The sequence below is a fragment of the Mizuhopecten yessoensis genome, unplaced genomic scaffold, assembly GCF_002113885.1.
Source record: "Mizuhopecten yessoensis strain PY_sf001 unplaced genomic scaffold, ASM211388v2 scaffold715915, whole genome shotgun sequence".
NCBI classification, from domain to species: domain Eukaryota; kingdom Metazoa; phylum Mollusca; class Bivalvia; order Pectinida; family Pectinidae; genus Mizuhopecten; species Mizuhopecten yessoensis.
The window spans coordinates 2,700-18,893 of NW_018479855.1; the positions used below are offsets into that span (position 1 = coordinate 2,700).

At 39.1% G+C, this 16,194-nt stretch overlaps 1 protein-coding gene across 1 annotated transcript in view; it reads right to left on the bottom strand.

Moving 5' to 3' along the window:
- The window catches only part of LOC110441378 (mechanosensory protein 2-like), a gene marked incomplete at its 3' end in the record, with an annotated part of 20,769 nt that overhangs the window by 642 nt on the left and 3,933 nt on the right, over nucleotides 1-16,194 (bottom strand). Inside the window, exons 2-4 of the mRNA XM_021484496.1 lie at nucleotides 8,416-8,534; nucleotides 4,154-4,226; nucleotides 2,717-2,799 (exon numbers count right to left, since the gene is read on the bottom strand). Coding sequence (XP_021340171.1) covers nucleotides 2,717-2,799; nucleotides 4,154-4,226; nucleotides 8,416-8,534 — 275 coding nt within the window. The remainder of the gene's footprint in view (nucleotides 1-2,716; nucleotides 2,800-4,153; nucleotides 4,227-8,415; nucleotides 8,535-16,194) is intronic.

Sequence of the window (16,194 nt, forward strand, 5' to 3'; positions counted from 1 at the left end):
TCATGTCTGACCAGGGATGTCAAACACTCTAGGTCTCATGTCTGACCAGGGATTTCAAATGCTCTAGGTATCATGTCTGACCAGGGATGTCAAACACTCTAGGTCTCATGTCTGACCAGGGATGTCAAACACTCTAGGTCTCAAGTCTGACCAGGGATGTCAAACACTTTAGGTATCATGTCTGACCAGGGATTTCAAAGGCTCTAGGCATCATGTATGACCAGGGATGTCAAAGGCTCTAGGCATCATGTATGACCAGGGCTGTAAATTGTATCTACAGCTAATAGATTTCATTAATCCTAAAACCAGTCTTAAACAGTCTTACTGTGTGGAGGAGCTAAGATAGTCTATTTGGAAATGCAATTATTGCATTTTGGGTAATTCTTATTGCCATGAAAACAGCTTGTACTTTTACTAAATGCAACCAAAGCCCCCTGTTCAAAGATTCTGTAAAAATATGCCATTTCTTACTAATTCTCAATCTCTGAGCCTACATTTTGCTTAAAATAACTACATGTGTCACTCCTTCTCTAATTAAGTGAAATGGGAGTGAAGTTGCTGTGTATTTGTCTGGATAACCAGGCTGTTATGACACTGGGATGGAGACAGTTCCGTGTTGCTAGGAGATAGGAGTATCACACATAATGCAGCTAAAGTATGTAAAATAAGATCCTAGAGCATGATGTCAGGGAAATGTCCGCCTACGTATGAGGATCATGGTTTTTCTCCGCCTATGTATGAGGATCATGGTTTTTCACCGCCTATGTATGAGGATCATGGTTTTTCTCAACAGAAAGGTGCACGCAAATGGTCCAAAACTTGCTAAAAATTACAGCTAAAGTCCCAGTTTATATATAGTGGACACTGGCAAGCCAACCACCAAATAACAGCGAAAGTCCCAGTTTGTATATAGTGGACACTGGCAAACCCACCACCAAATTACAGCTAAAGTCCCAGTTTATATATAGTGGACACTGGCAAACCCACCACCAATTTACAGCTTAAGTCCCAGTTTATATATAGTGGACACTGGCAAGCCAACCACCAAATTACAGCTAAAGTCCCAGTTTATATATAGTGGACAATGGCAAGCCAACCACCAAATTACAGCTTAAGTCCCAGTTTATATATAGTGGACACTGGCAAACCCACCACCAAATTACAGCTAAAGTCCCAGTTTGTATATAGTGGACACTTGCAAGCCAACCACCAAATTACAGCTTAAGTCCCAGTTGATATATAGTGGACACTGGCAAGCCAACCACCAAATAACAGCGAAAGTCCCAGTTTATATATAGTGGACACTGGCAAGCCCACCACCAAATTACAGCTAAAGTCCCAGTTTGTATATAGTGGACACTGGCAAGCCCACCACCAAATTATCATATCTTTTTATTAAATAACAGTTATACATAGTAGGTTATATACATAGTAGGTTATATAAAGTCGATATATAGTGACTTAATCAATGCTGATAAAAAGTTGTACATAAAAATTTAGGGTAGGCACCAACTTGTAAAGTAGATAGGGAATTATCTCAAATATAAGTAAATGGGGAGGCTCAGAGTTAGGGTTATCAACCTTTGAAATGGCAAATCCTAGCTGCCATTGGTAGCGATTCATGGCTACAGTTCAATTTAAAATTCAGGTTTGTCACCATTTGTAGAAATTGTATTCCCTTCCTAGCTGAGATTTTTCTAACCAATCTACTATTTGGACGCCTTCTGCTAATCTTAGTTTGTTTATAGCATTAACTTGCAGGTAAACATTCAGAATACAGTTATCTTTGTGTCTATGAAGGAGATAGCAATATGTTTAACGATAAATCTGTCAGCGCGGTGTCAGATACCAGTATCTTAACATCTACTTACTGATAACATTTGTCTAAAACAGAAGAGTGCTAAAACGATTAGATGTCTGGAGTAATGTATGACCCCAGCACCTAACAGCTTCAGCAAGTCCCAGTCCACACTCAGGGGATGATCATATTGATTTGTACTGGGGAATATTCTGACAGAATCGGACAATATCTAATTATGATATCACTATAAAAGATATAAAGCAGTCTCCAAAATTGGATTCTTAATTGAAATAAGGTGACTGACAATGGTACTGGTCAAATAACCAGAGCAGATTTAGAGGTCAATTCTGATTCTGTCAGAGTACTCTAGGGACATTTCTGGTTTGATCAACATAAATTTTATAAACAATATTTATAAGTAACATTCACGACCTTGTTCTCACAAAAATGTCTGTCCACAAATTGGTAAAGCATAAAGACAAAGCTTGTTTTGAACAAATAATAGTTGAAAACTTGTTTTGCGAGCTTTCAAAATCGTCTGTTTCCTTTGTCAAACAAAGAGTGCAAAAGAAAGTTTCCAATTTCCTTTTTCTTTTCACAACAAACTTAGCCTTAATTATTCATACAAAACTGATGAATCTTATTCCAAATTGGTAAAGCAGTTTATTAAAATGCATAAAAATGACCAAAAAAAAGATGCAGAAAGGAAACTTGTTTTGAACATAAATATAAGGATTGAAATGCATATTTTTCACATTTATGTTGGTATGTGATTCAAACATACCCTCCAGGAGACACTAATGTGCATCATGAGAATATGTTTGGTACATATTTTCATGAATGTAACAAATAAACATTTTAATCCTTACATGATAGTGACTTTAATGAGATGCCAGATACACTCCAGACCCTTACCTCCTGAGGGGGTACATCAAAGGACACCGTCCTGATGTCCACTTTGGTGTAGGAATCAATACAGGGCATGACGAAGAACAGACCTGTAACCAAGCAACACAAATTAATAAAACCTTACTCAAATTTACATTAGCAGTCTTTATTATTCTATATTATTGTACAATCTTCATACAATTTTTATTTTCAATGTTCTTTTAAACTTACGAAATCAGCAATGTGCTTGACTTTACAATTTAGTTTGAATTTATTTTGGTTTTCATAATTTTTCCTTTGAACCAAACAAAGTTGGATGACAAATACCCAAAGTAAGCAGGGTCTTAAATATATTACCTCCACGACAACCCAATTTGGCAGGGTAGTAAAAATGGTTCCCAATTCAATGAGAATTTCTGTCCACTTCAGCAGATAATACATCTAGTTCTTTACAGTGATTAACCCTACCCTTTAACCTCTCAGGAACAGTGTCATAATATACGGTGACATGTATTGTAAGTTATTTAAACTTGTTTTATGATATTTGGGGACAGAAGTATGCAGCCTATAGCATACAGGTCTGAATTGGTGTATGTAAACAGTGTTTAGAATGACACCTTTATGTAAACAGTGTTTAGACATGAGGTTTCTGACCATGTATGTAAACAGTGTTTAGGCATGAGGTTTCTGACTGTGTATGTAAACAGTGTTTAGACATGAGGTTTCTGACCATGTATGTAAACAGTGCTTAGACATGAGGTTTCTGACCGTGTACATGTATGTAAACAGTGTTTAGACATTAGGTTTCTGACTGTGTATGTAAACAGTGTTTAGACATGAGGTTTCTGACCAGAATCTAAACAAGAAAACAATATTTGATGTAAGGATATTATTGGGATCTTTTTGTTGAAGTCACTCGCCATGCAGGTTCTGTTAAAACTAGAACTGTAAGCTACAGACTGACGATACCCTGAACCTCCTCAGGACTAAAGATTGTTTGTAATAGACAAATTAACAATATTCACAAATTCTATGAATAAATAAATTATGAGTGTTCATAGTTTAATTAAAATCTATGCTGCACTTTAGGTAAAGTGGTCAGGACAAATATTCATGTGAAGGGGCATAACTCTGAACAAAAATGCCAGAATGAAATATAGATCGTGTATAAAGTCTAGAAAGGTTACAATCTTTAAAATAAGGTCAAGTTTTAATTTTTCAATTTCAAATGCAATCCTGTGTATGGAGATGCACTAAATTGACTTGACAAAAGACATAAGATGTTTGGAGTTGTCCTGGAATGACTTGACAAATTAGACATAAGATGTTTGGAGTTGTCTTGCAATGACTTGACAAATTAGACATAAGATGTTTGGAGTTGTCTTGCAATGACTTGACAAGCTCTTTATCCTTTGGACTTTGGAAACCTAAGAAGAGCAACAATGATATACATATTGTACAAACCTGGGCCCTTTGCCCCGCCCTTGACCAGTCGACCCAGTCTGAAGATGACCGCTCGTTCATACTCCTGTACCACCTGTTAATGTCATCATAATCAAGATATACATGTACAAGTATCCTATCATTGTATTAACACAGTTATACATTTAGCAGTTTGATTATTTTCTATTGCATATATTCTGTGACATAAAAGATACAGTTCTATATGATATTCTGGTTTCATTTCATTGGTTTTGAGATCATTGTCAATGCTATGATGTCCATCATTAAACAATATACTTTAAATGGTAGTTTAGGGGCGCATCTGTTAAGGTATTGATCTTGTTTCAGTATAACAATAGTATGACAGAGCAACACGTATCCCCCAGTGTATTAGAGGGATGAGATTGCTTGGAGTTGAAGGAGCTGCTAAATTTACTTGTACATTGTAGAGAGAGCGACATTATACCCTTAGCACTTAAAACACGGAAATTTGGTATCAAGGGAACTAAAGATATTGTGCAGAATCTGAATTTCTTTTTATAGTAACAGTATTCTTGACCTTTAGAAGTTTGACCTTAAATATCAATCCAAAGTAAACATTTTGGGCAAGAAAGGTGTGTATGAGATTTGAGTTTCTGAAGACAGCTAATACTCAGTGTACTGAGAAGAATCTGGATACATACAGATACAGGCAATACAGGCGCTATAACAAAATCACCCTCAATCTTCAGTTTGGAGTATTGCTTCAGTAACTATGTAAAAGTCATGGTATACAAGCTGTCAGTTTATTGAAAGCAAGAGGTCTATGTGACCTGTATCACATGTGCTTTTGGAACAAGACAAGAATAAGAAAATATTTCCACTATTTTCAGATCACAAGTGCCTTGTAAAAATGTGTTATAGAGCCTCACCAGTTACAGTAGTAACACCTCCTCCTGTAATGACACAGGTACTAGGGTATCAGTACCTCCTGTAATGACACAGGTACTAGGGTATCAGTACCTCCTGTAATGACACAGGTACTAGGGTATCAGTACCTCCTGTAATGACACAGGTACTAGGGTATCAGTACCTCCTGTAATGACACAGGTACTAGGGTATCAGTACCTCCTGTAATGACACAGGTACTAGGGTATCAGTACCTCCTGTAATGACACAGGTACTAGGGTATCAGTACCTCCTGTAATGACACAGGTACTAGGGTATCAGTACCTCCTGTAATGACACAGGTACTAGGGTATCAGTACCTCCTGTAATGACACAGGTACTAGGGTATCAGTACCTCCTGTAATGACACAGGTACTAGGGTATCAGTACCTCCTGTAATGACACAGGTACTAGGGTATCAGTACCTCCTGTAATGACACAGGTACTAGGGTATCAGTACCTCCTGTACTGACACAGGTACTAGGGTATCAGTACCTCCTATAATGACACTGGTACTAGGGTATCAGTACCTGCTGTACTGACACAGGTACTAGGGTATCAGTACCTCCTGTACTGACACATACAGGTACTAGGGTATCAGTACCTCCTGTAATGACACAGGTACTAGGGTATCAGTACCTCCTGTACTGACACAGGTACTAGAGTATCAGTACCTCCTGTAATGACACAGGTACTAGGGTATCAGTACCTCCTATAATGACACAGGTACTAGGGTATCAGTACTCACCACTTTGTTCCCTCCGACTTTGAATGTGAGATAAGGTAAGTTATCAAGACAGTCCCTTACACCAACATAGCTATAGATCTTATGTAACTTCCAGGTTTGTGGTTCTTTAGAAGTTGTTTAAGTTTTCAAGACATTTGTGCCAGGGGAGCCAATGTCAAGAATTCTTCATGAAACGAGTAATCAGACATACATAATTAAACTACACATTACATTAGACCCAGGAGTTCATCATCCAATGACTGATATAGTGAGCTCAAGTTTCCTACCTTGATACAAAGGCACAGTAAGACAGGAACGGTTTCCTACCTTGATACAAAGGCACAGTGAGACAGGAAAGGTTTCCTACCTTGATACAAAGGCACGGTGAGACAGGAAAGGTTTCCTACCTTTAAACAAAGGCACAGTGAGACAGGAAAGGTTTCTTACCTTGATACAAAGGCACAGTGAGACAGGAAAGGTTTCCTAACTTGATACAAAGGCACAGTGAGACAGGAAAGGTTTCCTACCTTGATACAAAGGCACAGTGAGACAGGGAAGGTTTCCTACCTTGATAAAAAGGCACAGTGAGACAGGAAAGGTTTCCTACCTTAATACGAAGGCACAGTGAGACAGGAAAGGGTTTTACCTTGATACAAAGGCACAGTGAGACAGGAAAGGTTTCCTACCTTGATACAAAGGTACAGTAAGGCAGGAAAGGTTTCCTACCTTGATACAAAGGCAGTGAGACAGGAAAGGTTTCCTACCTTGAAACAAAGGCACAGTGAGACAGGAAAGGTTTCCTACCTTGATACAAAGGCACAGTGAGACAGGAAAGGTTTCCTACCTTTAAACAAAGGCACAGTGAGACAGGAAAGGTTTCTTACCTTGATACAAAGGCACAGTGAGACAGGAAAGGTTTGTTACCTTGATACAAAGGCACAGTGAGACAGGAAAGGTTTCCTACCTTTACACAAAGGCACAGTGACACAGGAAAGGTTTCCTACCTTTACACAAAGGCACAGTGAGACAAGAAAGGTTTCCTACCTTTTTACAAAGGCACAGTGAGACGGGAAAGGGTTTTACCTTGATACAAAGGCACAGTGAGACAGAAAAGGTTTCCTACCTTGATACAAAGGCATAGAGAGACAGGAAAGGTTTCCTGCCTTGATAAAAATGTATAGAGAGACAGGGAAGGTTTCCTGCCTTGATACAATGGCACAGTGAGACAGGGAAGGTTTCCTCCCTTGATACAAAGGCACAGTGAGACAGGAAAGGTTTCCTACCTTAATACAAAGGCACAGTGAGACAGGAAAAGGTTTTACCTTGATACAAAGGCACAGTGAGACAGGAAAGGTTTCCTACCTTGATACAAAGGCACAGTAAGGCAGGAAATGTTTCCTACCTTGATACAAAGGCAGTGAGACAGGAAAGGTTTCCTACCTTGATACAAAGGCACAGTGAGACCGGAAAGGTTTCCTACCTTGATACAAAGGCACAGTGAGACAGGAAAGGTTTCCTACCTTTACACAAAGGCACAGTGAGACAGGAAAGGGTTCCTACCTTAATACAAAGGCACAGTGAGACAGAAAGGGTTTTACCTTGATACAAAGGCACAGTGAGACAGGAAAGGTTTCCTACCTTGATACAAAGGCTGAGAGACAGGAAAGGTTTCCTAACTTGATACAAAGGCATAGTGAGACAGGAAAGGTTTCCTACCTTGATACAAAGGCTGAGAGACAGGAAAGGTTTCCTAACTTGCTACAAAGGCACAGTGAGTCAGGAAAGGTTTCCTACCTTGATACAAAGGCATAGAGAGACAGGAAAGGTTTCCTGCCTTGATAAAAATGTATAAAGAGACAGGGAAGGTTTCCTCCCTTGATACAAAGGCACAGAGAGACAGGAAAGGTTTCCTACCTTGATACAAAGGCACAGTGAGACAGGAAAGGTTTCCTACCTTGATACAAAGGCAAAGAGAGACAGGAAAGATTTCCTGCCTTGATACACAGGCATAAAGACACAGAAAAGTTTTCCTACCATGATACAAAGGCACAGTAAGACAGGAAAGGTTTCCTACCTTAATACAAAGGCACAGTGAGACAGGAAAGGTTTCCTACCTTGATACAAGGGCACAGTAAGACAGAAAGGTTTCCTCCCTTGATACACAGGCATAGAGAGACAGAAAAGGTTTCCTACCTTGATACAAGGGCACAGTAAGACAGAAAGGTTTCCTACCTTGATACAAGGGCACAGTAAGACAGAAAGGTTTCCTCCCTTGATACAAAGGCACAGTAAGACAGGAAAGGGTTCCTACCTTAATACAAAGGCACAGTGAGAGAGGAAAGGTTTCCTACCTTGATACAAACCTACCTTTAAACAAAGGCACAGGGAGACAGGAAAGGTTTCTTACCTTGATACAAAGGCACAGTGAGACAGGAAAGGTTTCATACCTTGATACAAAGGCAAAGAGAGACAGGAAAGGTTTCCTACCTTCATACAAAGGCACAGTGAGACAGGAAAGGTCAAGGCAATCACCACAAGGGACAGGCTACCTTGATACAAAGGCACGGTGAGACAGGAAAGGTTTCCGACCTTTAAACAAAGGCACAGTGAGACAGGAAAGGTTTCCTACCTTGATACAAAGGCACAGTGAGACAGGAAAGGTCAAGGCAATCACCACAAGGGACAGGAACCACAGGATGTATCCACAGCATCCAACAGACCCTCCATCATTGGCTCCATCAGCTCGGACTGTAATGACAACATCATCACATTTAATGTGTTGTAAGACAATAAAGTGAATGTACAAAGACATTCATTACTTTTTAGAACCAATGACATCTCAAACCATTGCCTTCAATGATATCTGACACTATTGTCTCTAGTGACATGGTACCGACACCATTACCTCCAGTGACATGGTACAGACACCATTACCTCCAGTGACATGGTACAGACACCATTACCTCTAGTGACATGGTACATACACCATTACCTCTAGTGACATGGTACAGGCACCATTGCCTCTAGTGACATAGTACAGACACCATTACCTCCAGTGACATGGTGCAGACACCATTGCCTCTTGTGACATGGTACAGACACCATTGCCTCTAGTGACATGGTACAGACACCATTGTCTCTAGTGATATGGCACAGACACCATTGCCTCTAGTGATATGGTACAGACACCATTGTCTCTAGTGATATGGCACAGACACCATTGCCTCTAGTGACATGGTATAGACATCATTGCCTCTAGTGACATGGCACAGACACCATTGTCTCTAGTGACATGGTACAGACACCATTGCCTCTAGTGACATGGTATAGACATCATTGCTTCTAGTGATATGGTATAGACATCATTGCCTCTAGTGATATGGTATAGACATCATTGCTTCTAGTGATATGGTATAGACATCATTGCCTCTAGTGATATGGTATAGACATCATTGCTTCTAGTGATATGGTATAGACATCATTGCCTCTAGTGATATGGTATAGACATCATTGCTTCTAGTGATATGGTATAGACATCATTGCCTCTAGTGATATGGTATAGACATCATTGCTTCTAGTGATATGGTATAGACATCATTGCCTCTAGTGATATGGTATAGACATCATTGCTTCTAGTGATATGGTATAGACATCATTGCCTCTAGTGATATGGTATAGACATCATTGCTTCTAGTGATATGGTATAGACACCATTGCCTCTAGTGATATGGTATAGACATCATTGCCTCTAGTGACATGGTGCAGACACCATTGTCTCTAGTGACATGGTATAGACATCATTGCCTCTAGTGACATGGTGCAGACACCATTGCCTCTAGTGATATGGTAAAGACACCATTGTCTCTAGTGATATGGCACAGACACCATTGCCTCTTGTGACATGGTACAGACACCATTGCCTCTAGTCACATGGTACAGACACCATTGCTTCTAGTGATATGGTATAGACATCATTGCCTCTAGTGATATGGTATAGACATCATTGCCTCTAGTGACATGGTACAGACACCATTGCCTCTAGTGACATGGTATAGACATCATTGCCTCTAGTGACATGGTGCAGACACCATTGCCTCTAGTGATATGGTAAAGACACCATTGTCTCTAGTGATATGGCACAGACACCATTGCCTCTTGTGACATGGTACAGACACCATTGCCTCTAGTCACATGGTACAGACACCATTGCTTCTAGTGATATGGTATAGACATCATTGCCTCTAGTGATATGGTATAGACATCATTGCCTCTAGTGACATGGTACAGACACCATTGCCTCTAGTGACATGGTACATACACCATTGCCTCTAGTGACATAGTACCTGTGAGTTCAACAACATTTGACAGCATGGATTTTATGTAATCTGTCATTATTTTCTTCAAAGACATCATTTATCATGAGAACCTTCCCTTACATATTATACTCTTTACACAAAGGGCTCTCAATGAGATACTTAATTCTTCAAAAAATCATATTCTATAGACATGGGCTCTAGCTGCTCCCTTCTCTTTTTAGAAACTATTCTCTTAACACATGAGGCTCTCCTTGAGACCTCATCGCTAGAGAAATTATTCTCTATACACATGAGGCTCTCCATGAGACCTCATCCCTTGAGAAAGTATTCTCTTAACACACGCGGCTCTCCATGAGACCCCCGGCCCATCCCTTGAAAAATCATTGTCTCTATACATGAGGCTCTCAATGAGACTCCTCTCCATTTGGAAATTATTCTCTTTATACACGAGGCTCTCAATGAGACTCCTCTCCCTTTAGAAATTATTCTCTCTATACATGAGGCTCTCAATGAGACTCTCCCCTTTTGGAAATTATTCTCTTTATACATGAGGCTCTCAATGAGACTCCTCTCCCTTTAGAAATTATCCTCTCTCAACATGAGGCTCTCAATGAGACTCCTCTCCTTTTGGAAATTATTCTCTCTATACATGAGGCTCTCAATGAGACTCCTCTCCCTTTGGAAATTATTCTCTTTATACATGAGGCTCTCAATGAGACTCCTCTCCCTTTAGAAATTATCCTCTCTCAACAAGAGGCTCTCAATGAGACTCCTTTCCCTTTGGAAATTATTCTCTTTATACATGAGTCTCTTAATATAACCAGCTCTCCATTTAGAAATTATTCTCTATACACAAGGGCTCTCATACAGATCGATCCCACCTTTCAGAATAATACTCGTTTACACAAAGGGCTGTTAGTGCCCTCATTCCTTTTTAATTCATATTTGATATATATGAGGCTCCCAGTGTGACCATCCCTCTTCGCATAACACTTTACATACATGGGGCTCCTAGTGTCATACTTTACATACATGGGGCTCCTAGTGTCATACTTAATATACATGGGGCTCCTAGTGTCATACTTTACATACATGGGGCTCCTAGTGTCATACTTTACATACATAGGGCTCCTATGCTAGTGGGATGTATTGTCCCTTCAGAGTTCATACTCCGTTTACCTAGGCAGGTGCCTATATCAATTCAATCAGTCTAGATTACATACAAATGACTTGCTGTTTACATGAGAATACACACTAGATTTCCATGGAATTTGTGATCCTGGAATTGTGGCACAAGATCAAAACTTTGGTATTTTTGAGAATACACAGCCTGCTGCTCTGTATTTACACAACCTGCCACCCGTAATCAAACCTTCATTGCATGTTTAACAGCCTTCCTAATTATTTCTATTTAATGGTCTGCCGTTCCACAGGATCAACATGTGTGTTGCCAGACACACAGCTTCTGTTTGAGGCTGCTACTGTGCGAGGGAGAGACTATTGGTATGTAACAATGATAAATAGAGCCGAACCTTTAGGGAATAAGGAAATTAAAACCATCAATGTCACACAACCTTACATCATTGAATGATAGCTATTTTGTCAATTTTGGTTTCTGATTCAATTTCATATTAGGGTGAGAACAATGTTATGTTGTTTAATTAGATTTGATGAAAAAATTACTTGCAGATTTGTTTTATTTTGATAATTAAATCTTTAAGAAAACTAACACACTTTTACAAAAACCATAAATATTTATTTCACAACAAATGTGAAGCAACTTTTCCCACCTAATATCAATCACTTTTGTTGGACTAGATAGAAGCACTGTTGTCTTATGTGGGATGATGAAACCAGATTAATTCGAGAAAACGACATGGTCAACCAAATATCCTGTCATGTGCCACCGAGCCACCTTATTATTTCTTTCTGAACAATATCATTGTGTAAATACTAACTACTTCTGTGTTCATTCAAGAACTAAGCATCACCAATCTGCTGGACACAGTTAGTACATGGAGATCAGTAGAAACAAAGTGTTTGTAGAACTAGACATAAGATATAGACTTCCTGAATAAACATAAACCTGAAGTCTCCTAATGTTTGAAATACTTACAGTCCTGAAGACCAATATCCTTCTTAGTCTCGGGCATATTGAAACATTCACACTACCTAGATGGGGAGGCTGGATTGTTTACATGTCAGCTGTGTGTTTACATCTAGCCTGGTAAGATATGGGTCTCTACTAATTAACAGATAACCCTCCTCTAACACTACATGTCCTGATGCTGAGGAATGCTCTCCTCTAACACTATGTGTCCTGATGCTGAGGGATGTTCTCACTAATCCTTACCTACACTGCCAGTAAGACCTATTCCTGGACAATAACACACACCGCTGTCAATAAGCTACATTCCTAGTTAGCTTTATGACTTTCAACCAGAATATTTAATACTGGTAACCAATAACTTACTTCGTTTTGATACTGCATATCCTTTGAAATATTTTTTGGAATAAATATGAGTCATAAATATAAAAGCATCTTTATAATTCTTTAAAGCCTTTCATCTCTTGTCTATGATATTGATCCCGATGTTTGTATGTGAAGCTTGCAATGATGGTAACAGTATGTTATAAGTATCAGGGAAGGTTGACTATATATATTACTCGGGGCTAATTTAACATGTAAGTATGGCATGATAGAATTAAAGGTACATATGTAGCATTGCTCCACCCTAAGGCTCAATTGTTATGGGCCATCTGTCAATTCCCTGATGTGTAATGAGAGAGATGCCAGTTCCAAGGGGTCGCTAACCTTTGTCTGGTAGATTTGGACTTACCCAGAATCTGTCTAGCCAGGAAGTACACCAGTACCAAAGGGAATAAAGCCAACCCAGTAATATGATGAGGCCGGTTGGATAGGTCTGATGTCTGTACAAGCCTGAGCTCAGCCTTACAATGTCTAGACTCTTTAGCAGTAATGAGGATCTGTTTGGGGAAATTAATGTATATTGATCAGAACTGAGGCGACATGCTTCTTTTCATAACGCCCAATTATAATTCTAGTCAATATGAACTCAGCTGCCCTGAATATATCCCTTATCTCAAAGTTCTATGGTGTCCAATGGCAGGTAATAGTTGTTTTAATGTCAAATATAATGTTTATCTAAACTTTAATTTCAAAACTTTATAAATAATAATTTTGTATGTTTTAAAATCAAGACTTAACCTTTTTGTATTTTTTGGCATTCAATGATACAATAATGTGTTGATTTCCTCAGCATAGAGTATCTATTGCTCCTAGAGTGTATATATATAGACCCTAGAGTAATTCTGGAGTGTATATATAGTCCCTAGAGTAATTCTGGAGTGTATATATAGACCCTAGAGTTAATTCTGGAGGGTATATATAGACCCTAGAGTAATTCTGGAGTGTACATATAGACCCTAGAGTAATTCTGGAGTGTATATATAGACACTAGAGTAATTCTGGAGTGTATATATAGACCCTAGAGTACTTCTGGAGTGTATATATAGACACTAGAGTAATTCTGGAGTGTATATATAGACCCTAGAGTAATCCTGGAGTGTAAATATTGACCCTAGAGTAATTCTGGTGTGTATATATAGACCCTAGAGTAATCCTGGAGTGTAAATATTGACCCTAGAGTAATTCTGGAGTGTATATATAGTCCCTAGAGTAATTCTGGAGTGTATATATAGATCCTAGAGTAATTCTGGAGTGTATATATAGACCCTAGAGTACTTCTGGAGTGTATATATAGACACTAGAGTAATTCTGGAGTGTATATATAGACCCTAGAGTAATTCTAGAGAGTATATATAGACCCTAGAGTAATTCTGGAGTGTATAATGTAAACTTGGAAACTATTCGCCCAGTCAGACATTTGCCCTCTGCCGATATAATCAATGTTCGCCTTATGTTTATTTTGCCCTTCACAAGTTGTATGTTGTGTACACAAGTTGTATGTTGTGTACACAAGTTGTATGGTGTGTACAAAAGTTGTATGGTGTGTACACAAGTTGTATGGTGTGTACACAAGTTGTATGGTGTGTACACAAGTTGTATGTGTATCTATTGCTCCTAGAGTGTATATATATAGACCCTAGAATAATTCTGGAGTGTATATATAGATCCTAGAGTAATTCTGGAGTGTATATATAGACCCTAGAGTAATCCTGGAGTGTAAATATTGACCCTAGAGTAATTCTGGAGTGTATATATAGACCCTAGAGTAATTCTGGAGTGTATAATGTAAACTGGGAAACTATTCGCCCAGTCAGACATTTGCCCTCTGCCGATAAAATCAATGTTCGCCTTATGTTTATTTTGCCCTTCACAAGTTGTATGTTGTGTACACAAGTTGTATGTTGTGTACACAAGTTGTATGGTGTGTACATAAGTTGTATGGTGTGTACACAAGTTGTATGTTGTGAACACAAGTTGTATGGTGTGTACACAAGTTGTATGGTGTGTACACAAGTTGTATGTTGTGTACATAAGTTGTATGGTGTGTAAATAAGTTGTATGTTGTGTACACAAGTTGTATGGTGCATACACAAGTTGTTTGGTGTGTACACAAGTTGTATGGTGTGTACACAAGTTGTATGGTGTGTACTGATATTTGCTGTCAGCATAAATTCGCCCTTATTATGGAGGGCGGAAAAGGCATGGTCAAAAGGTAGCAGAAATGTCCCTGTGTACAGTACATGGGTGATTGTATCTATACATGATGTTAGCATGTTAATGTTGGTCCTAGATGGTATACCTATACATGCTGACCCTAGAGAACACCTCCATCTTCAACGGTGGAATCATAATCAACGGTGGAATCATAATCAACTAGATGGTATACCGGTACATGCTGACCCTAGAGAACACCTCCATCATCAATAGTGGAATCATAATCAAAGGTGGAATCATAATTAACTAGATGGTTTACCTGTACATGCTGAACCTAGAGAACACCTTCATCTTCAACGGTGGAATCATAATCAACAGTGGAATCATAATCAACGGTGGAATCATAATCAACTAGATGGTATACCTGTGCATGCTGACCCTAGAGAACACCTCCATCTTCAACGGTGGAATCATAATCAACTAGATGGTATTCCGGTACATGCTGACCCTAGAGAACACCTCCATCATCAATAGTGGAATCATAATCAAAGGTGGAATCATAATTAACTAGATGGTTTACATGTACATGCTGAACCTAGAGAACACCTTCATCTTCAACGGTGGAATCATAATCAACAGTGGAATCATAATCAACGGTGGAATCATAATCATCTAGATGGTATACCGGTACATGCTGACCCTAGAGAACACCTCCATCTTCAACGGTGGAATCATAATCAACGATGGAATCATAATCAATGGATCATAATCAACGGTGGAATCATAATCAACTAGATGGTATACCGGTACATGCTGACCCTAGAGAACACCTCCATCTTCAATGGTGGAATCAGAATCAACGGTGGAATCATAATCAACGGTGGAATCATAATCAATGGATCATAATCAATGGTGGAATCATAATCAACTAGATGGTATACCTGTAAATGCTGACGCTAGAGAACACCTCCATCTTCAACGGTGGAATCATAATCAACAGTGGAATCATAATCAACGTTGGAATCATAATCAACGGTGGAATCATAATCAACGGTGTAATCATAATCAACGGTGGAATCATAATCAACTAGATGGTATACCGGTACATGCTGACCCTAGAGAACACCTCCATCTTCAACGGTGGAATCATAATAAACGGTCGAATCATAATCATGGAATCATAATCAACGGTGGAATCATAATCAACGGTGGAATCATAATCAACGGTTGAATCATAATCAACGGATCATAATTAACGGTGGAATCATAATCAACTAGATGGTATACCTGTAAATGCTGACCCTAGAGAACACCTCCATCTTCAACGGGGGAATCATAATCAACGATGGAATCAAAATCAATGGATCATAATCAACGGTGGAATCATAATCAACTAGATGGTATACCTGTAAATGCTGACCCTAGAGAACACCTCCATCTTCAACGG